We start from the raw sequence: 22,815 nt of genomic DNA on the forward strand, positions 1-22,815 counted from the left end.
CGGGCAACATTTTGTAACAGATTAAATAAAGAGCCATTATTACAGGATTATTTATAGTCTATGACAAAGAATGATTTTAATTATTATTTTAGTTATTTACTTACTTAATTAAAGCTACGTTATAAGCTTGACATAAATATTTTTTATATATTTTTCAATGTTAAAGTATTTTGTGTTCAATAAATATAAAAAAATATATACATTAAAACGAGTGCTTTGTAACATTGTTTCTTAGTTTAAAAACGTTAGTGTTCACGTAAATAACGTATAGAATTGATAAAGCATAATTATACCATGAAAAGTAGATCAAATCAATAAAATATGTGACGTCATATGACGTATGTTACCAAAATATGTCAAATGACCTTGCCAGTTTGTAAACAATTAGTTGTTCAATCTTAATATTTTGATATCATTTCCTATTTTATTATATCTCAATCTATATTTTGGTTTCGAATAGTGAACCAGGAAGTAATCGTGCAAGTGAAAATGAATATAGATTTCGAGGCTATGGCTGTGTTAGAGGAGGAATCTCAAAATGTAAGTTTATAAACCCCTTTGTGTGTTATAGTTATTGATTTCAAAATTGCTTGTTTGTTTATTTTCCTTTGCATAAATTTACCTTTTAAGTAAATTGCAAAATAATTGTATTATTTTCCAATGTAAAAATATGTGAGGACTATATTGAATGTACTTCCTTATTCGTTCTGTTTTGACACCATTTCCTAGTCTAAATTGATTTCCGCCCATAGTTCCTTTGTTGGAGTATTGCACAATATGTTAGAGGGTTTTCATCATTGTGTTAGATTACAAATAAGTCATTAGAAATATTGAATAAAAATTAAATGTTTTAGTGTTTTGTGAAAAAAAAAGATAATGTACAGTACTTAGTCACTGATATCATTATTAATTTTTTGAATGACATATTAAATATCATTGACATACATTCCATAATAAATTCATGTTCCGAGGAAAGATATATTAGCTGTTATATAATTCATATATTATGATATTATTATATGAAAATAATATTTTGTTTTAAACACACACACAAACTAACATTAGTAGAACTAAGACTTCTTAGAACAAAATTATTTAAGTCTCAATTCATAACAGAACTACATGGTGAGAGAACGGTAAATAAAAAATTGTCAGCAAAAAGATATTATACTAAAAATTTTATTGTGTTTGTTAACATTTCAAAGCTTTTTATCTATAATAGATAAGATTATTCCATACTTCTAGAAAAATCAAATGTCAAAATTAATAATCATATACAATCATATTTTTGATTGTATACCCGTGATCACCTCGTCTGCCCGTGATCACGGTTGCTGCAAAGTAACCGATACGTCGGCATTATGTAGTTTTTAAATAATAAAATCCGCGTAGTAAATCCGAATAACACTAGTTTCATTTAAATCATATTTTTTTCATCCTTTGTATCTTGTACTGTATCAATAAAAAAAAATTGCCCTCTTAAAAGGCAACACTGTATAATATTAAATAATAGACAAAATCTTTTCTAACATCAGTAATCTTGAAGTTTGTAAATTAAGTCTTAATATATATTACATCCAAGAGTTTTTTTTTCTGTACTAATTTTTTTATTATTTTATATCTTCATAATCTTGACATTTTGGTTCCTTTACAACAATGGGTAAATGAGATGAAAATAATACTACAGTTATCATTTTACTTATTAAAGTAGAATTTAAATGCAACAAAAGAGAATAATTCATTAGGGGCTCTAATACAATCTCAATACATCCAGTATCCTCATATAATCAATATCCTCAATCAAATAGAGTTTACGATTTTATAGCAATATATAAGGGTAGGTACTATAAAGTTGAAAAAAATAACAATCAACCAAGAGACGAAACCTTTAGCATACAATGGATTCACAGTGTGGGTGCCGGGTCCATCGCATTGTAGGGAGAGGAGCTTCAACAGTGCCTGGGTCTTGCGACCCAGGTGTAGGTTTAAGAGGCAACTATCTAACGCGCGTTAAACACTCACCTCCACCGTCCAAGCTCCTCTTTCTACCTAACCAAATTTGAAACTAACCTATTAGGGCCTTAATTTTTTACTCTCTTTAAATACATATTTTAAAACTTATAATCTATGTTATTCTAAAATTACAGTATTGACTCACAATAAATATGTATATTTGAATATTCTTCTGTATTTTATTAAAATATTTTAATGCATTTGATAGTAGAGAATCGGTTTATAAGAAGCATGTTTATTTAACATTACTTCTCCTTTGTTGCTATTGGAAAAAGTTATTTTTTTTTTATACTTCAAGCATGGGTACATTGTACAGGCTGTATAGTGTATACCTATGTTGTTATCAAGGCTGCCATATATATGATACCCGAACACTTTACCAAACACAGCAAAACACTATCTAACTTGTATTTTACCCAAATAGCTCTCCACTATTCATAAAACTTTTCGCATTTTATTAATCTCATAATTTTTAAATAATATAATTTCGATAGAGAAAAATATATATTACGCTTTCTTAAATTAAAATATCGATTTATGTAATTAGAAATGAAATTGAAAAGGTTAATACTAATTATATCCTATAGTTTCTATTGTCACCGCCATTAATGTTACTCGCCATTTGCTGTCATATCTCTCTGACATTTCATATTTCCGCCCATAAACTCAATAACGGTATAAATTGCGTTATAAAGTGCAAATTTCTTTAGGACTGCGAGGGACGTTACAGGGCGGAGTCTCTGATAGTACAAGAACAAAGGATATTCATTTTTAGAGCCAATAACGCTTTCCAAGTCTTTTTATTTTAAGGAATCAAATTATTTACATTTTTAAAATATGGAAAATTAAGATTTCGTATTAAATTACACTATACTTTGTTTAGATTATATTATTTTTATTTTCTATTGTTTTCAGTATCACGGTTTAGTAGTAGAATAATATTTTATCACATTAATCGTCCAACAAAGACACTTAAATTTATTTTTCTATATAAGGCCTATTTCGCTAACAAATTGAAAAGATGCGTGTGTATAAAGTTTGTCGTATCTGAAGTGTATACAAGGTTTGTCGTATCTGAAATCACAACACAAAAGAAACGGTTACATAAACGTTTTTACTATTTTCTCAAAAAAAAATAAAATAATGATAAGACTTTAAGTCGAAGTTTTATTTATAATGAATTAATAAATCAATAAAAGTCTTGAAGCTTCTCTAATATTATTTTATTGTAGTCTGTGGACTGTCTGATATAAGTTCTCTGTGAACTACGTCTGTACTCTATAACTATACTCTATATACTATACTCTATAAGTTATTCACCGTTATATGCAACTCTGTGGAGGCGGGACGTTGCACGCCTCCACAAAATCAATACAGATGGCGGCGCTAAATGTATTATCTCCGTATTCATGTTGATTTGAAGTTTATTTTCAACACGAGAACAAATTGGTGTTGATTTTATTTTGAGCCGCCATGAATTTTATGTTTGAATTGCTTTGTTTTCTTAACATGTTTTTTTTTAATACTTTAGTTTAATAGGAATTAAAAATAAGTCGCTTTACATTACGAGAGCTAATGGTGTTAACGCATAAAATGGAACTTGTAGACAACTAGATTATCACATTTAAAATGTTTTGCAATTGTATAAAAAAATGTTTATAACAAAAGAGTAAACATAATTAAATTGTAAATAAACAATTTATTGACACCATTGTCCCTAGCACGATATAGCATCGTCAACCTTGACCCGACAGTGTGAATGTTTCTCATTAAAAAATAATTTAACGTTTAATCTTAGTCGAGAAGAATTGTTAGGTTGAGTGGATTGATGTTACTTTTACTTTAAAAAAATATGGGCATTATATTTCATTTTTCTTTTTTAAGTTTTCTCTCAATTATATGTGTGTGTTTGTGTGTGTATATACTCACGCTAACAAACCACACACTTACACACATACTTTTCTTCACGTATTAGTTTGAAGCGTAAATAAAATGGTGACTAAATCATATTTTCTTTTTTAATTCAACACTCAGTTACGAGTTTTAACCCAGACCTACTTGCGGATGTGTTATGTACGACGCTATTTATTCCTTTGTTGTCGCAGTTGAATCTCTAATAAGGCACTTCTTGTAATGTCTGTATTTTTAATGGTGTATGGTAACGTGACTCGTGAACATTATTTTTGTAGTAACAATAAATTTAAATAACAAAGTTATTGTTTTCTCATATCTCGTCACCATGCCTTGATTTGTTTGGTGTCTGAAAACACTGTTTTACATTTTTTTATATGAATATAATTTTTATTTTTATTTATTTAACTTTGTATACCTTTTTAAATGTACGATTTACAAACATCTTGATGAAATGAGTATTAGCCGTATGGTCTAAATTTAGTTGCTTTTTGAAAAAAAAAAAATTACTTATCCATTGTATATTTAATTATTGTATGAATAATTAATTTTTATATTCGAAAACATATTTTTTTCTTAAATGTATAGGTAGAGAATAAAATTTGTTTTTAATGGTATTAAATCCGATTAATAGCACAAAGAATAATGCTTCCGTTCATATTCCATATATTATTTATAGAATAAAAATCTTTTATATTATTTGACTTGAGTTGTATTACGCCACACGTGTCACATTCTACGCATCTGTCAAAATATTTTTCCTTAAACTCGACTCCAATCTATCTTTTAACTAGATCACTGTAGTTTCAAGGACACCGGATTTTTAAGATCAACTAAAGATACGTATCTTTTTTTTTATAAATTCTGCTTGGTTGGTAAAATAGTTTTTAAGGTTTTTGTGAAACATTTGTGTTGTAATAGAGTATTTGTTAATTTGTTAGTAAAGTTTTCATCAATGATGTGGAGAGAATGCGGTTAAGCTTGTATTAGAATTTTAAAAATAACTGACCCAGTACACGTTCAGCGTATTGTTGAGAAATTTGTTTTTTTTTTTTTTACCAACAGTAAAATATTTTAAGAAAATACCCGCAACACTGTTTTTCATCAGTACTTTTATAAAAGGTGACAACTAAAGATGATTATTACATTTTCTTTAAAATTTTCATGACTATGACATGACTAGCTTTGTTATGTTTTTTTTTTAATATTTTTATCAATTTATTACTTTTGTCTGTATCATTTCAATCTTGAATAATTATTATGCTTGTTATTATTGCATTGCATTTGTTATACAGTTTTTTTATAATTTATACGAAACATGTCATTTATATCATAGGGATTATTTTATCTGATAGGGAGAAAATTAAAAAAAATAATAATATTTATTTTGATGGATTTATTTTATCATTATTTTATTGAAATGCAAAATAATAATAATATTTGATTAATGACGTGTGGCAAAATTTTTCATATACGGTTATTCAATGAAACGTCAATCTTTGAAATTCAACAGTGGCATGAAAATATATATTGTCTGTATAAATATATGTACGATGTAGTCGTTGTTGCCGAGTGCAGTCAAACGATAAGGTTACATCGAAGGTGGGGAGCTGGTTGCCTCTCGGTTGCGACACCACATAAGTCATGCGTTCAGATTCAACAATACTTTATGCTATGCGTGCATAACTCGCTTTCCGCTGCGCCATCGAAAGTTTTTGTTTTTAAAAAGTAATATACTAGAAGCAGACAGTCGTTCGCTTGCGCGCGCATTTAGTTCATTTATACATGCGACCCGAGGCGGTTGACACGGCGGACTCGCTCCGCGGTATCATCAAACTGTGAGTATCATTACGTATATTTTATGAAACACTCGTATTATTATTATTAATTGTTATAACCGGTGTTTATTTTTGTGTGTAGTGTGATGTTAGTGTTAGGTTATGTGACAGTTACTACGCCGCACGAAATCGCCAGACTAACGACGCAGTACGCTTTGTATCGCCGGTGATTTGTTGCTAACCGAGTTACAGCAACTGCGTATTTGTTGTCCAACAAAGTTGCATTTAATTGCAATTTAATTTACAATGTTCTTATTCTTATAAATTATAGCTCCACATATGAAATTTAAATTAATGTTTTCATATTTTCACTTATTTTTTTAATGTTTAAAATAATAATAGTATAAAAATTTTAATAAACACTATTATACTAAGTTATGATACCGATGGAAAAAAAATATCAATGTAATGAAAGTAACAGTAATGCAATTATTATTGCAATACAGTTTATAACCCATACCTCGCAATTTTCAATAAAAGAAATTGCGTCTTAACTGCATTCAAACAAATGCAACGATTAATTTATATCAACGTTTTTGTTTCTGAATAAGTACGTATGCTTTAATTATGAATCATGTTAGATAGGGTAAGATTTTTTAATTAAAATAAACCTAAATGTATTTGTTATTTTGCCAGTCAAACAGATTTATTTCATATAATCAATACGTTCCTATAAGCATTGAAATATGACGTTCAAGATAGGCTTACAATTTACCTACTGATGATCCTCGTTATGAGTAATGATTTAATAAAGTAAATAAACTTTTATTATTTAAATACTATTTTAAGCGAAGCTTTTATAAAAAAAAGTCTATATTAGTGTTGTTTCAATCTATGTGATTCTGTGGTAGGTATTATAGATAGGTATTTGTACTTCCACAACACGTATATCTAGAGCTAGGAATCTAGGTAGTTGCGGATGGCCTGCGCGCGCATGCCTAGGTACAAAGACTTATATCCAGGGTCTTGCATCTGCATCCACATGACCCCACCCTAGGTCCAGAAATCAATATAGCTCGGGAACTGTACAATTCATAGTCGTTAATGCTTGCACATTGACGTGTTAACTTCACTTGTATGGTGAGTTTAAAATGTCTTTCGCATAATATTGTGTTATACGTAGATTTTATGTTATGTTTCTGTATGCAGTGCTTTTGTAGGAATATTAATGATTTATATTGCTTCGCGGTCGCACCTTATATTGAATAAAGTCTAAATTTCTTGAAGCTTCTAATTCTTTTCTATCACCGTTTTATTTTTTTCGTAATATTTGTATTTAGTAGCAATGAGTTGTTTATTTTTCGGTTGTACGTATGTTTTTTTTATTCTTTGTTTACGTACGCTTGATATTTTTAATGCGAATGATATACTGTTGTGACAGAATTGTTTTCAACGAATATGCTTATCGTGATATTACAATGGCATTGTCCACTAGTGCGAGTTCTTCAAGCACTTGAAGACTGAAAGTATTTAGGTATTCGTATACGTTATATCGTCTCGTAAGAAGAACAAAGAATTGTAACCTTAGTACATGTTAGGCTTGTGGTGGTTCACCTACAGACCGACAGTTTGAAATTATATATTTATTAATTATGGCTATATAATATAGTAATTAAATAAATTCTAATTTTTTGTTTAAAGATTCAATTCCATCTTTTGTTTAAAGATAGGAACTTGAAGTAAGTTTATAGAACCGCCTAGAATTAAGATGGTAACATCGAGACCTTCACAAAACTATAAACCATTAAATTTACCTTCTTTGTAACTTTGTTATTGTTGTTTTAATTTCGATTATTTTTATTGAATAATTTTTAATTTTATTAATAATAACAAGATGATTACTTAAACGCTGAATTCTCTTATTCAAAGACCATTAGCCTTATCTTTGAGAGAAATATGTAAATTTAAAAAAATATATATTTTATTATAAGAAAAGTAAAATTTGTTTAAATTAACGAATACTTAGTTAGCATTAATTATAATTATTTACAAAAATATTTATGACAAACGATTGCTCCTACAGTTTGAAGGATTACCAATAACAAAAGACGAATTTTATTAAAATTATTTTCTTCATAACAGTTGTTGTTGTTGTTACAGAAAAATTTTAATAAATATTTTTATTTTTTTATTAACTTCAATGTCTAAAGCGCCTTTTTAGGATTTAAATTTGTTTACGCACGGTTGACTAGGAGAGTAAGATAGAGCGTTATGAAGTGTTCGGGCGAGGCGAAAGAAACTTGAGAGGGAGATATTAGGATGTGAAGATAGAAAGAGACAGATAGATTTCGTAACAGGAATTTTACGAGCATACATAATATATCCATTATTTGTCTGATTCTTAGCCAGAATCGATAACGTCTACATCTACATATCGATAAAATCTTAAAGGTTTTTTGTATTTTCATGATTAAGTCCAGGCTCATTGTCACACTGTAGGAGAACTGAGGGTAGTGCGCACGCACATTTTCTTTTTCCCTCCTGTCATTATATACATATATACTTTTCGTAAGTAAATATATAAGTACATACAAAATTTCTATGTTTAATATTATATTAGAAAAGGGTTAGACTATGACAAAATAAATATATCTACGTAAATTTGTGTTTATTCTGGTATGAGGAACATAGAATATATGTATTTTCCTGTGCTTGTTACACTTGCGTGCGTGTGTCTGTTAGCGTCTTTTCGTGTGGTTGTATGTTTGTAACTGAATATATGCATTATGCATTATTGGCACTGTTTCGAATAAAAATCACATTACTACTATTATCACGAGTTCGGTATCTTTGTTTAATACCCATTCGCTCAGATCCAAACAGATTAGGAAAGCCTTATATAAAGCAATCGTAATACCTTTTAACCGCAGATTACAAATTATTTCCTACTTGAATAGTTTGTATAATAACTGACATTACCGATATAAATCAACGAGGTGGTAATATAATTTTATTATTTTTTTAAAACCCTTACACATTAATTATCAATTAACGGCGATAATAGAGTGAGGAAATAAATCGAGTTGTCGAAGAGCAAAAGCGTTTAGATCGTTGCTTGTAGGCGGTTGGCCCTGCACTAGATCGTTAGGTATATAGTTTAGGTAATAAGAATTATTCTCAATAAACATAAGATCTTTGTAAATCACAATTTTCATTTATCTTATTACTTTAAATGAATATTCTGATGAAATTAGTGACTTCATTATAATATAATGTCAATTACGTATTGTATATTGTTTAAATTTAATACGTAACTATACTACTATTAATGGCCGTATAAGAATCGTGCTACGTGAAATTCAGAAAAAGAAAACAATAAAATACTATTTTACATAAATATAATATATTAAAGATTTCTGGTTCTTTCTATCGTTTTATAGTAAGTGTCATATGGTATAAATCTGGTTCAAATAGTCGGTCACCTGTAATAAATTGGTAATACGAGTGGCAAGTTTGGCAAACATTGGACCAAAATTCATGTTATATTTAGACAAAGTGATAATGACTTCGCACGCCTTTAAATAGCTTCTGTCAGAAATGACACGTATAATCTTAAACAGTTCAGTTAGAGCATTTTTTTATTATTATTTTACCCTGGATGCTTGAGTACAAATTTGATGTTTATTTATGATTTTGATATTATCTATACATATATAATAAAATTGGAGTAACTGTTTGTATTATTGAAATAAACCTTTTTTTATTCGTGCAAATGAATATATAATATTGGGATATTACAATTTTTTTTCAATTTTCGTCTGTCTGTCTGTTTGTTCCGTCTAATATCTGAAACAGCTGGACAAATTTTGATAGAACTTTTATTGGCAGGTAGCTAATGTGGCGTGTGACTTAGGCTACTTTTTATCGCGATCCGGAATGCTGATCTTTTATTTAAAATTTAGGTTAGGTTCAATTTAAATTCGAATTATTAAGAAGCTTGAATATTTTGCAATTGATATTCCTATCATCTCAATTAATTATATGTAAAGATCAAATTATGTTATATTTCTTCTAACTTTTCCCACTCTCCGGCTTTGGAAGTCGTTTAATGATCTCGTCTTTATCCGAAATATACCTGATCATCATGGTATATCCTAATGGAGTGATATTATCTGTTAGTGACATTGTATGTGTGCTAGGAGTCGCTGGGCGTGTTCGGCTCGTCTGGGGCGGGCGTGGTGACGGGCGAGAGGCGAGAGAGCGGCAAGAGGGGTCGCAGGCCGGGCAGAAAGGCTCAGCTCGACAAACAGGACATGAAGGCCAAACTGGGTATTCAATTTAATCATTATCCAAACTTCTACACAAGTTAGGTAGTATCCGAAACGCTGGTAGTATGATGTTTAAAATAAATAATAAAAATCGCGTAGTAAATCCAAAAATATTAGTTTTCATTTCAATAGTTTCGTAATTTGAGACACTAACGGAATGTAGATATTTTTTTTTAACGCTGTCTCATTTAGGATGATTTATAATTATGTTAAAGCTAAGCATTCTTTTGATGACGTCATAAGTATTTAAATGTAAGGCTCATAGTATTACAACAACAAAAAATACGGCCGTTTTACTTCATTCTTAAACTTGCTTTGGCACTTAAATTACAATTTAAATGTATTTTACGTCAGTATCCGTTAGAATTCAATACTACCTATGTTTCGGGTATTCCAGTAACATAATTACTAGTAACTCATATTGTCAAGAGTCAGTTATTCTAGTATTAATATAATCAGTCGCTACACCAGAACGCAGTCGTCAATCAGCTCGGGAGTGTAGAGCTCGCAAGAAGCTCCGCTACCAATACCTCGAGGAGCTGGTCGCTGATAGAGAGAGATCAGTACTCGCGCTGAGAAAGGAACTTGATAAGGTGAGCAGCAAGTTATTATACATAGATGATAAATGACAAGACCGACTGACAGACATTCACATCTCGTCTGCTCGTGATCACGGTTGATGCAAAGTAACCGGAACGTCGGGAGTGTGTAGTTTTTACAATAATAAAATACGTGTTGTATAATACGAAAAATATTAGTTTCATTTAAATGAATACTCGCGACAGATATCATACCTACACTTGATTTTTCTTGTCTTTTGTTAGAGTCCAAATATTTTTTTTTATGCCGTTAGCTAGAAACGGCACGTTTTTTTTTTATATAATTATTATAATTTGGTGATGATATTAACGTAAACTGACTGACTACAAATTTAAGTCATTATAAATATGTACATATTATAAGACAAAGTCCCTCGCCGCGTCTGTCTGTCGGTCTGTCTGTTCGCGATAAGCGGAGAAACTACTGCACCGATTAACAAGCGGTTATCACCAATCGATAGCGTGATTCTCGAGGAAGGTTTTTGTATGTAATTTGTTAAGTTTTTGTATTTACTTTTGTGTGCATTAATGATATTTGTTGAGATGCCGGGAAAACATGAGCCGTCTGAGAGCTTTTAACGAAGGCGCTGCCTAAAGTCTTTGGAATATAACAAAATAATATATGGTGGAATTGTGTATCTTGTATAGGTCTACAGAAAAGCCCTCGGTGGCATATGTCTATACCTTAAGGATAAACATACTATATATTTTACAACCTTTGAATATTGACATTCCTAAAGCGTCTATTGAAAAGCTATTTATATAAATACGGTATTAAGTCTTATCAAAATAAATTACTTCGTTTTCAAGCCTACATCAGTATCTGTAAATTAATTTTTAAATCATTTAAATCGGGCGTACCATTTGAAAGTTATCGTAATATAAGTTTAATAATTCCCAAAATTAAGTAGGCTATTTTATATTTTTTGTAAAGAGCCCGTACGAAGCCGGGGTTGGTTCCTAGTAATTTATACATAGTAAATATATTACGATTCTTATTATAAAAGAAATATATTGAAATTTCAGCATTTATCAATTTCTTACGTCAAAGAGGTCATTAAATTTATGTGGACCCTGCACTTACCGACATTTGAGGAAATGAACGCTTAGCCTTAGTTTGCACCACACTAATCACGCTCCGTTAATAGTTTTCACTCAAAAATCTTGCATATTATAGCATTGACTTAAGTTATTTAATGAAAAACTTGTAACGCTTCGTATGTAGTGAGTGTAGAAAAATTCAAACTTAGACTGTACTTTAATTATGGCTATAAATTATTAAGAAAACGATAACAGTTTGAAGTTAAATTCAATTAAATAATGTTAAATAAAAGATTCCTTAACACAAACGCGATTCGAACTTGCGACTTTCAATTTGTCACGTCCGGTTGACTTACCATGCACTCACTCACTCACTCACTCACTCACTCACTCACTCACTCACTCACTCACTCACTCACACACTCACTCACTCACTCACTCACTCACTCACTCACTCAATAGGCGCGAATTGGACGTATTGTATCAAAAACCATGAAGTTTTATTAATTGTAACTGATTTATTAATATGTTAATATCGTGTAAATTTCCAGTACTATAAATGGAATCTGGAATTGGATCAAGGTCGTATGCCCGAGGGTTTGGACCAACTCCTCCAAGAGATGGGGGTGGTCAAAGAGGAGGTGAAGATTTAAGATTAAGGTACCCCCATAACATACATATGTATTATATATAATATTTATACATATACCTCCCTAAACATTGAAGAATTTGGCGTTAAAAAAAATCCACGTGTCAAAAATTAATCAGTTTGAAGAAAAAACATACTTTTATTTTAAGGTGTCAAAATTATATGTGGCCTTCGCCAAAAGAAAAAAAAATTTCTGAACCTTATATTCGGATATGAAAAAAAAACTAAATTTAGTTTCTGATACCTTTCTATGAGGTTATATTTTTGTATGAATATTCCTTAGTATATATCAGCCAGTATGTAATATCTTTTTGAATACTTTTTCCTTTACTACATTAGTTATAAAATTCTTATAATCTCTATAATAATATTATCTTCTAGAAATTTCTTTTAAATTAACAATATATTTCGCATAATCCAATCATATTTTATTTCTTTGTCATACGAGTATATGGTTAAATTTATTTTGTATGTTAAATCATTAAAAAATGGGTGTAGTTATTAAGTTTGTCATTAAAATATGTTCGAATTTATATTTAATTAAACTTATACTTAAATAACAGTGGAATAATCATCTTAAAATATGAAGTCTCTGTGTTATTTTGTACATAGTACTTTTTGTAATACTGTAGAGTTATTAATCTACCAGACATACTTTGGTCTGCCTTGATATTAAGGACTTAATCACTGGGCGCTCTATTCCCGTTGAGCTCTACACGCTTTATCAACTTGTGTGATTAAACGAAATACTCTGTAATAGTCCATGGTATAAGTGCGGACTAGAGTTGAAATAGTTAAAACAAAAATTATAGTAAATAATTAAAAGCTTTTCCAGATACAAAGCGATCAAGTATCTCACTTAACAGAAAAAAAATAAATAAATCAAAACTAACTTAGTTATAAATGGAGAAAGTCGGGTGCTTAACATATTAAAATTAGTTGTATATATTTTTAGAGATTTATCTCATAACGATGCTTACTCGTCAACTGAGTGATACAAATTAGTTAGTAGATAGGTGACATTTGGTGTGGCTTGGATAAAATTTTTATTACAATTAATTATACAAATCACATTGAATAGTTGAAATAGCAATATAAGTTTATAATAAGATGGTAAAAAAAATATAAATATTTACAATTTTAATACATCGAACGCGAACACTCGAGTGAGTTTTGCCACCGTCATGACAACTGAACTATAACGTTCTATGCGATTTAATATTGTAAATATTTAGATTTGTTTATATTATAATTAAGTTATGTAAATGTTATATATTCAGTCATAAATACTACCAACAAAACCGATTAGAATGTAAATACAGCTTTTTACCTCCCATAGACGATATTTAAATTTAATGTATTTTACTTATATAACATATAGTGCTGGTATATATGTAGTATCAGTGCAAATAGTCGCGGATGTTGGGTACTGCAAAGAACTTATAACGGTTCACGTCTTTATTCTAACAAATTAAGGCGGACGAGTTTTTTCGGGTCATTAAATTCAGTACAGAAATAAAGTCCACAGTTATATTTACGTCTAACAAATGAACTTTAAAAAAAAAAAAACATTTACGAAATTCTGTTGAAACAACATGACAAACATTTAGATAATCAATAGATTTTTGTACCTTTTGTAAATCCATTAATGATAAAAGCATTTGAAATAAAATATATATATATTTAAAAGAAAAATTTATTTTAAAATGTTTTTTGTGGATAAAAAATATCTAAAGAAAAATGTATTCGAAGAAGTCAACGTTAAAAACAGTCCGAACACAATCAATAGGTATGTTTACGAAATTTATCTTGACTCGTTGGCCTTATCGTGGTTTTTTTTTTAATTTATAAAAAAGGTTGTATCCATTTTTTCTGTAACATTAAACTTTTATTTACAACATACAATTCAATATTAAACTCTGAAGGTAGATTAATAAGTGTCAAAAAGTTACAGTATGTAGTACATCAAAGGTAAATTCTACAAAGGCAACAATAAGTTCTCTATCTTGTTGGTGTGGAGGTGATTCAAATTTATAACAACAGTACTAACCGCAACAAGCTATAGGGTTTTATTGAATGTTGCCAGACTAATTTTTAAATTTACTGTCAACAAATGGCACTTCTTTATCTTAAGAGATTTAATTTTCTTTTCTATAAAATTTTCATTCGAATGACATATATTTAGGACGTGCAACTAATTATTCATATACAGAGACGAAACCTCTTAGCATTCTATGGATTCACCGTGCGGGCGCCGGGTCCGCCGCGTTGCAGGGAGAGGAGCTTCAACAGTGCCTGGGACTTGCGATCCAGGTGTAGGTTCAAGGCGCCCCTATCTAAAGCGCGTAACGCTCACCTCCACCGTCCAAGCTCCTCTCTACTAACCAAATTTGAAACGAACCTACTAGAGCTGTCTTCGAAGTACGTTCGAAGAATGAGCTGATGTTAGTTCTGGACAGGCCCAAGTATTTTAGTAGGCTGTAGAGAGATTTAGCTGTTATACCTCTGTCACTTTCTCCCACTTCTACCACGTACAAATTTACGACGAACCTATTCCTAGTGAGCTCATAATACTTGTTGACCTTGATGGCATGGTTTTCGGGGATGTTGGTCTTCCAAGGAACCGTAGGCTCTATTAGCGTAGCGCGCTTTAAAATTCGCGAATACAGAAATATGTTTCTCATACGTACCCATCGTTATAGTCCTATCCGGAGCCGCTTCAAGGATATAATATTTAAATTAAATTTATAAAATTAATAAATTAAATTAATAACAAGCTGATGGAATGAAAACCTATCGTCTTACATCAGATACTTTAACGAGGAAAACTCCGTGACTTTTCCATGTTCATTATCGATTGGTTCATGTAGACTAGCACGTTACTAAAATAAAAAAAAAAATTCACTATGTTGTAAATTCTTCGACACGCACAATTATGAAATTACTATATATATAAAAAAAATTATTTTTTTTTAGAAATAATTAATATTATATCATTCGAATAATGTTTTTTTTTAAGTTCTTTCAATAGATTTTCGGTATTTTTTTTTGTTTAGTCTTAAGTATATATGATTAATTTTTTTGTTGTACTTCCTGCGTTCAATTATTAGTTTTAATTATTTTTTTTATTAACAGGCAACAATCTCGACAACCTTTTACTTTTATTACAATTTAAATAACTTACAATTTTTTTTTTGTACCCCAGAAGGATTTTTTAAATGTACAAGCAATAATTACTTCAGTTGCAAGCTCATATTAAAGTACAAAATTTTATTTCAATTTAACTAAGTTTATTAGTTATGTATATTTTAAAGGAAAGGAAAAAAAAATCTTAACAAAATTACATATTTTTTGTATTAAAACTAAAAAGTTAGTGGAGATGTTAATTTTTTTACGTGTTTCATAGTCGTGATACTAACATTAAGTTTGTTTAATGATTTTTTTTTAAACAGTTGTCGGCTATCCGCCTTTAATTTATATTTTGAATAAAAAAACAACTTAACATATGTATATACAATATATATTAGGTCATAATGTCATTTTATTCCAATGATTAGTGTTATGCTAGGTAATAAAAAATTTAAAATTTTTAGCTTGTAAATATTTACTGAATATTTTATCTCTTTTCCATTGACAATACATTATAAAAATTTCATGGTTATTGTCTTAGTTTTTAGGGCATGAGTGAAACATACAAATAACTATTACATATAAAAATAATATAAACATTAGTTAATATATAATTAATAAGTAATTTACAAAAATGTCCCAGTACTTTATACATGGTGATTGAGTATTTTATCTATAATATTCGAGAGTATAAATATATGGTAATTCACAATGCTCACTTCATATATAGAGTGTAAACACCATATATACTTAGACATTTGATTTTTTTTTACAATATCATATCATGTAAAACCTCTTTGTATATTAATATATATATATTTTAATTATCTATGTATGCTACCGTCAGATACATAGAGTGCTATAATATATATTTTTTCTTATATTACTTTTGTACATCCATGATGGATATCATCATCATCATCAGTCATCACCTCAATAATATAGTTTAATAATATATTATAAATATGTATGTAATTAAAAATTGTCATATAAGTAAAAGTAATATTAATAAATTTTAGAATATATATATAAACTAATTTTGGATTTACAATTCAGATGCCTGAGCATCAAACGGTGACAGCTTGGTCATTGTATACATTTACCTCTGAGTGATATTAGTGCTGTGTGAGATGAGTTATGTTACATAATCTGATTTCCTAGCTGATTAATATGTACCCCAAGTTTTTCCCATCTATTAAATCCAATACAAAATTCTTCTCATTCTTATTTTTGGCTGAATATATGTATTAATGATAAGATTCCAAGACTTACCCAAAAAAAAAAAAAATATATATATATATATATATCAAACTTATTACCTTTATTAGCACCACATTCTCGAATCGTTCATAACAAACCACAAATAAGGAGTGTTTTTAATTAAACATTCAGGGTATAATTAAGAGCAGACGCCGCTTGAAAGTTTCATGTATGTACATATAAAATATATGCGGATAGTTTTTATGAAATATTGAATAGTTTGTAGTTAAGATTCTGTATTTGTAAATAACATTATAAAGAGTATCTTAATGAGAGTGTGATTGAATTCGTATATGTGCATTATATATATATAATAATAGTATTTTAATTAACGAATTATTTTATTTTACAGTGAATAAGTCTGTGTAATATTTTCATTATATTAAATGTAAACATTTGCAATAAATGATAACATATATACAAGTAATGTCCAAGAAATTATAAAGCAATAATTTGTGTTACAATCAATAAATAAGATTTAATTTATGTATAGTGATAAAAAATCCTTGAGATCTTTAAGGTATGGAGCGTTTAAATTTATCGTTTTGAGGCTGATTCAATGGAATATATTTTTTAACCTATGTATTATATATATAATAATTTGTTTGTGTATATATTCGTATATACATAATGTTTGTGTGTGTGCATGATCAAGGTCAAACTAAGACTACCCTCGAAATTTAACATACTGATTATAATCGTCTGTCAAAAAAATTGCTGTTAAATATTAAATTGCATGTTATAAATAACTGGAGCGACTACGCTACTTTCATAGAGATATGGATTTTTAATCAAAAACACAGTATAAATCAATTATATATGATAAAGGTATGTGGGAATCTAAAATAAACAGCCATACAAAAAATGTATCCTGGAATCGTACGATATAATATATGTGTCGGAGAAGGAAGCACTTTGTCGTTTTTGAAGAGTGACGTCAGCATAACTGACGTCACCAATGACTATTCTTGAATGTCGTCAGGATCTAAGGCTCATATATATAAGCATCGCAATGTTATCTAACATCAAAAAAGGTAGCAGCTTTAACTGATAAACAGTACTCTGCATGTAGGTATTCTTTAAGCTGGAAATGAGTCACATTCACGATTTCCAGGTGAAAATATATTTTTCAGTGAGCAATGCTGGGTCTAGAAAAAGCAGCATAAAGATGCCAAAGTTATAGATGGGGCACCAAAGAATGTTTACCACTATTGGAGATTTTAAGATTATTTAAATTATAACAGCCTGACTTCACTCCAGAATATAGAGAAATAGAATCAATAGATTTGGGAAAAGATTTTTAGAAAACTTTTAAAAAACGCTGAGGTTAATAACCGGGAGTTGTACAAGAATAAGTTACTACCTGTTATCAGTTAAAGATGGCGGTTACGGTTTAAACAATAGCCTTCCATATACATAGGAAAAGGACAGCAAAGATAACAAACGATAGTGTGATAATAAAATGTATCAGATGATAATCATCAAAGATTGTTCTTAAACTGGATTTGATTTGAGAATCAGGAAAATTATAATGTTATAATATAATATGTTAAGGTAATTAAATAATGTGTTGATATAAGGCATTAGTTTAGTGTCGATAACGACTTCCTACAGACGTAGTGAAAGAAGTAGTAGTAATTATTATTATTACCTATATGTGTGGGTGTGTGAGTGCGTGTATATGCATGCGTGTATGTGTGTGATGTGTGGTGAAGGTGTGTGTGTGTGTGTTTCTAGTTGTCGAAGGATTGTCGGTTTGGAGCTCGTTTGAAACGGTTAGCGTCAACTATAAGTGCACGTTCATTGTAATAGGTAACAATTAATTTGTAACAATCAGGAAGTGCCTTTCACACGGCATTGTATTGAATGATTTTTGCAGTTACACAAAATAAACTAAAAAGTAAAGTGTCATCGTGAAGACTAACGTTCGGTAGAAAAACGCTTACCACATTGTTATTGATACTGTTATTGAGCGTTTTTGTACGCTTGTATTTACAATCGGTTCCATCCGACATATTATTACTCGTGTGACGTAATGAGCGGTATGCGTTTTTTTGCTGTCCAAAGGTAAAATACAAAAATTTGTCACTTCATCTATAAGAATCCTGCAAGAAATCGTTCAAGCTCTGCCGTTCGTGACGTATAAAATACAAGTAAAAGTCTTGAATAACGAATATTCAAGCGAGGTATTGCACTGACAGGTTTAGTTACGAACGTAATTATTTCAATCAAATTTCAGACATTAAATGTATTTTGATATAACCAAATATTTTTACTAAACTATAATAGCTCATTTACACTCGCGTACGAGTCGCGAGACGAGGCACGAGCCGAAGCACAAGGTAAGAGAGTTAATAGTCGCTCACGGCTTGTCTCGCGTCTCGTCTCGCGCCTCGCAGCAGGAGCGGTAATTTGGGCCTCAGTCAAATGACCTTGCAACACTCGCGAGCGTGGTGTTTACATTCGCGCTCTCGCTTCATTCAAGTTTTCAACCTTGTGCCGTGTAGATCAATCAAAATGGAGTGGTTCGAAAATGAAACATTCAAGTTTTTGGAACTATTTCAAAAAGAACCCATCATTTGGGATCCCAAAAACAAATTCCCTAAAAATAACCAGAAAGTGAACGATGCTAGGGTAAGGTTAAGTGGAGAAATATGTTGACCTGTACCTGAGTTAAAAAATAAAAAAAAATATCTCAAGGCAACCTTTCGTCCGCATCTGCGGCCCAAACAAGAATCATTAATTTTTTTCTTTTCTTTAAATTATTTGCATAGCAGTAGCTAAGGCTTGTTGCCGCTAACAATTCAACGCTCTCCATTCTGGCTAGTTTGAACACAACTGAACTCACCACGATAATGTGAACAGACGCTCATTAACCATCAATCGCGAGAGGTGCGAGCTGTGATACGAGACGAGGTACGAGGCGAGAGTGTAAATAGTATAAGATGTGATGGAAATTTATTTGTAAATAATTGTCTTTCGATTTTTCCAATTAAGCGTTAATTATGTACAGGTAAGGGTCATTTTAATCAAACTTGAAACTAATTTTTTGTACATTAAATGTAAATCTAATATAACACATTATCTAACAAGTCTAGGAATACGATAATTTTTTAACTTTCTTACCATTATATACAGATTTATTGTAAAATTACTTCTAGAGCATTTATAGCCACATATACTGGTAGGATACTTAATTAATAAAGTATATAAGTACCACGTGCCACATAAATATGCAGATGTTTTAGCCAGTACATTAATTTAGCCAATTGAATATAATTGTCATTAAACGGCTTAATTTATATAGCTTTCAGATTTGTAGCCGATTCATTAAATGGACTGATTTATTATTATCCTTGCTATTGATCAAAAGTATATCAATATATAATTATATATTTAATTTTTTTTAAATTATAAAACATATTTGATTTGTAAGGTTATTTTTGATAAACGAATAATTTTTCTAAAATTCGTATCCTATTGATAGTTTTTTATGATAAAATGTTACAAGTGTAATGAAGGAATACTTTGAAAAATGTATATATTAGACATAAAAAAGAGCGACGTTTTCTAAAAAAAATAATCATAGGATATTTAAGCTTTTTAGAGGAAATAGTGATAGTATTTTTAACGGTATAGCTATTTTTCGTTATATGTGATTTTGTTATTTTACCTTATCTGCAGCTTTGTTGTTATTGGTCATATGTTATTTTGTTATTTTGAATTATTTGTAACTTTTTGATTTCGTTGCTTTTCTTCCACGTTTATTATTACATTACTTTTTATGTACGTCTAATTTTTAAGTGTTCCGTGTCATTTAACGCTTTTTCACTTTAATATTACTTTTAAAAAAATTTTTGAATCGTCTTTTTTAAATGTCTTATTAAAATAATATTGTTTTGTTATATTTATGTAAAGTGTTTTAGTGGTTTCATATCAGCTTATAATATAACAACGGCCTATAATTTAAAACGTTCGCTTTTTAGGTGATAAAACTTATAAATATTTCACGCTCTTATCGATAACATATCATGTTATTCAATAAATTTAAATGTACGTAATAACACAGAGACTTCATACAAAGTTCGTAAAGGATTTAAAATTCTTTCATATATCCCTGTTTATTTTTTTTTTAGCTATCTTAAGTATTACTTTCTAATTCTTTGTATTCACCTATTGGTATAAAAGCGTTTATTTTTATTATATAATGTATATATTCCGTTCTCAATCTTTGAACTACCCTCAGTTGCTTTAAAAAATCACACAAATACATATACATGTAGTGTGTGCATGGTTCTGTGTTTTTGCTAATAAAAAGCCTGAACATCTGCGTTATCTCACACATAGAAACTTGTACACAAATACATGTGTTCGTGTATGTTGGTGTCGTTTCAAACACATTTCTGTGTGTGTGTATTTAATACTGTTCGTTATATGCTGTAGTGTGCGTGTCGTAAGACTCACACAATGGCATTTTATCGAATGTGATTAGAAAAATATAATGAAATCTTGGAACGACATCAAATTGAATTTTTAATGTTTTGTGTGAAATCGTAATAATACTTTAAATGATTCACCTTTAGTGAGAGTTGGCATAGTGTGTCGTCACACTATATACTAACCGTATGAACGTTCCTCTATCATGACTCCTTGGATAATCTGATATAACAGATATATAAATGAAAAACTTCATAACAGTTGGTATTTAGTATGGAGATGCCAATTAATACCTACTAAGGTTAGTTTCCTGTCTCTAGTTTATATAAAAATCACAGATTTATTTATTCATAAGCCCCAATTGTTTTTCTTATAAAGAGAAGTCACCATATCATGTACGAACATTTATTTAGTTGTTAAGTTAGTACTAAGCTGTGCCATGATTGTGTTATTATAATTTTGTTCTGAATTCCAATAAAGTATCGCTTTCAATACAGTGTTTCATTTCAAACCGTACACACATTTGTTGTTGATTGTTTTAAGTACACATTTTAATTATTTTTAGGAAAAACATTCAAGATATCGATTTAAAAACAATTCTATTCAATCCGATGAAATTGCTGCAGTGTATAAAAATATTTACAATATTATATAAATATATAGGATCCTCAAAAAACTAGATAAAAATGCCATTCAATAGGTTTTTTAATATAAACGTACCCACTCTTAAAGGAGGGTAGTTTAGTAGTAGTAGTGAGTAATAAATTCTATGAAGTTTTTGTCTTATTTTTTTCATCATCTAATAAATCTTTATGAAAAAGGGTAAGGATTTAATAAGAATATTTTTTTTATAATAACGTTTAATGCTAATAAATATTTCTTATTTCAGCAATTTTTTATTTATTAAGTATATATATATAGTTCTTGGTTTAATAACCTATTATTATTACTATTACTTAAGAGGCTATACAAATATATTTACACAGTGGCCGAGATTATAGACAGTATCCTTTTAAGGACAATTAATACCAACATTTAATTATATATAAAATCGTATTTGGCACTGAGGAACTTTAATCTTAGCCAAATGAGTTTTATATAATATTTTCCCGTACAATCATTTAAATGATACCTAAGTTTTCTGGATAAACTAAGCGTTTTTTATTATTTCTATTTCTATTTCTATACGTTTCCGATATTTCATCTAGTATTGCTGAAAACTAATCGAAACGTCGGGTACGTGAAAAAAAGAAGATTTAGTTCATTCAAAAAAACTGAGTTTAATTTAACGAATTTAATTCAAATTCTTATAGAATATACAAAAAAGGTTCCAATATTTAAATTATCATACATTTGTTAATAGCTATGTGTTTTATAGAGCATTTTTAGAATAACCTAGTTATTTGTGTATTTATATGCACGTGTCTGATGATTGTATTTCTGTATTTTTTGCCGGGGAAATCCCTTTATGGGCGTTTTAGACACGCGCCTTTATGTAACGAACCAACGCAGTAGTACCCGCAATGAAAAACAATTTCTTATTTTTAATTTATATACCATTACTTTTAAATTAAAGACTCGATAGTGTCCGTGCTAATTATGTTAAGTTTACATTAAACAATAGTAAAATCAATTTAATAGATACAGAATAAAAAATGGTTAGAGTTAAC

General features: G+C 29.5%; 1 protein-coding gene across 2 annotated transcripts; it reads left to right on the forward strand.

The window, feature by feature from the left end:
* Positions 1-345: 345 nt before the first annotated feature.
* LOC116774451 (REPTOR-binding partner) lies at positions 346-21,637 on the forward strand. Of its 2 annotated transcripts, none has more exons than XM_032667188.2 (4): positions 346-540; positions 9,902-10,031; positions 10,490-10,623; positions 12,222-21,637. In XM_032667188.2, exons 1-4 carry the CDS (start codon positions 490-492, stop codon positions 12,321-12,323), a joined length of 417 nt encoding a protein of 138 aa, XP_032523079.1. In that variant the 5' UTR covers positions 346-489; the 3' UTR covers positions 12,324-21,637. The 2 variants fall into 2 exon arrangements, with proteins under 2 accessions (XP_032523079.1, XP_032523080.1); XM_032667189.2 differs by having other exon boundaries at positions 357-540; positions 10,502-10,623.
* Positions 21,638-22,815: the final 1,178 nt, after the last annotated feature.

Source organism: Danaus plexippus, chromosome 26, assembly GCF_018135715.1.
Source record: "Danaus plexippus chromosome 26, MEX_DaPlex, whole genome shotgun sequence".
Lineage (NCBI taxonomy): Eukaryota > Metazoa > Arthropoda > Insecta > Lepidoptera > Nymphalidae > Danaus > Danaus plexippus.

Coding starts and splice junctions, on each gene's coding strand:
- LOC116774451 (XM_032667188.2), top strand. CDS start 490: ATGAATATAGATTTCGAGGCTATGGCTGTGTTAGAGGAGGAATCTCAA. Junction 10,032..10,489: donor GGACATGAAGGCCAAACTGG/GTATTCAATTTA, acceptor TAATATAATCAG/TCGCTACACCAGAACGCAGT. Junction 10,624..12,221: donor TGAGAAAGGAACTTGATAAG/GTGAGCAGCAAG, acceptor GTAAATTTCCAG/TACTATAAATGGAATCTGGA.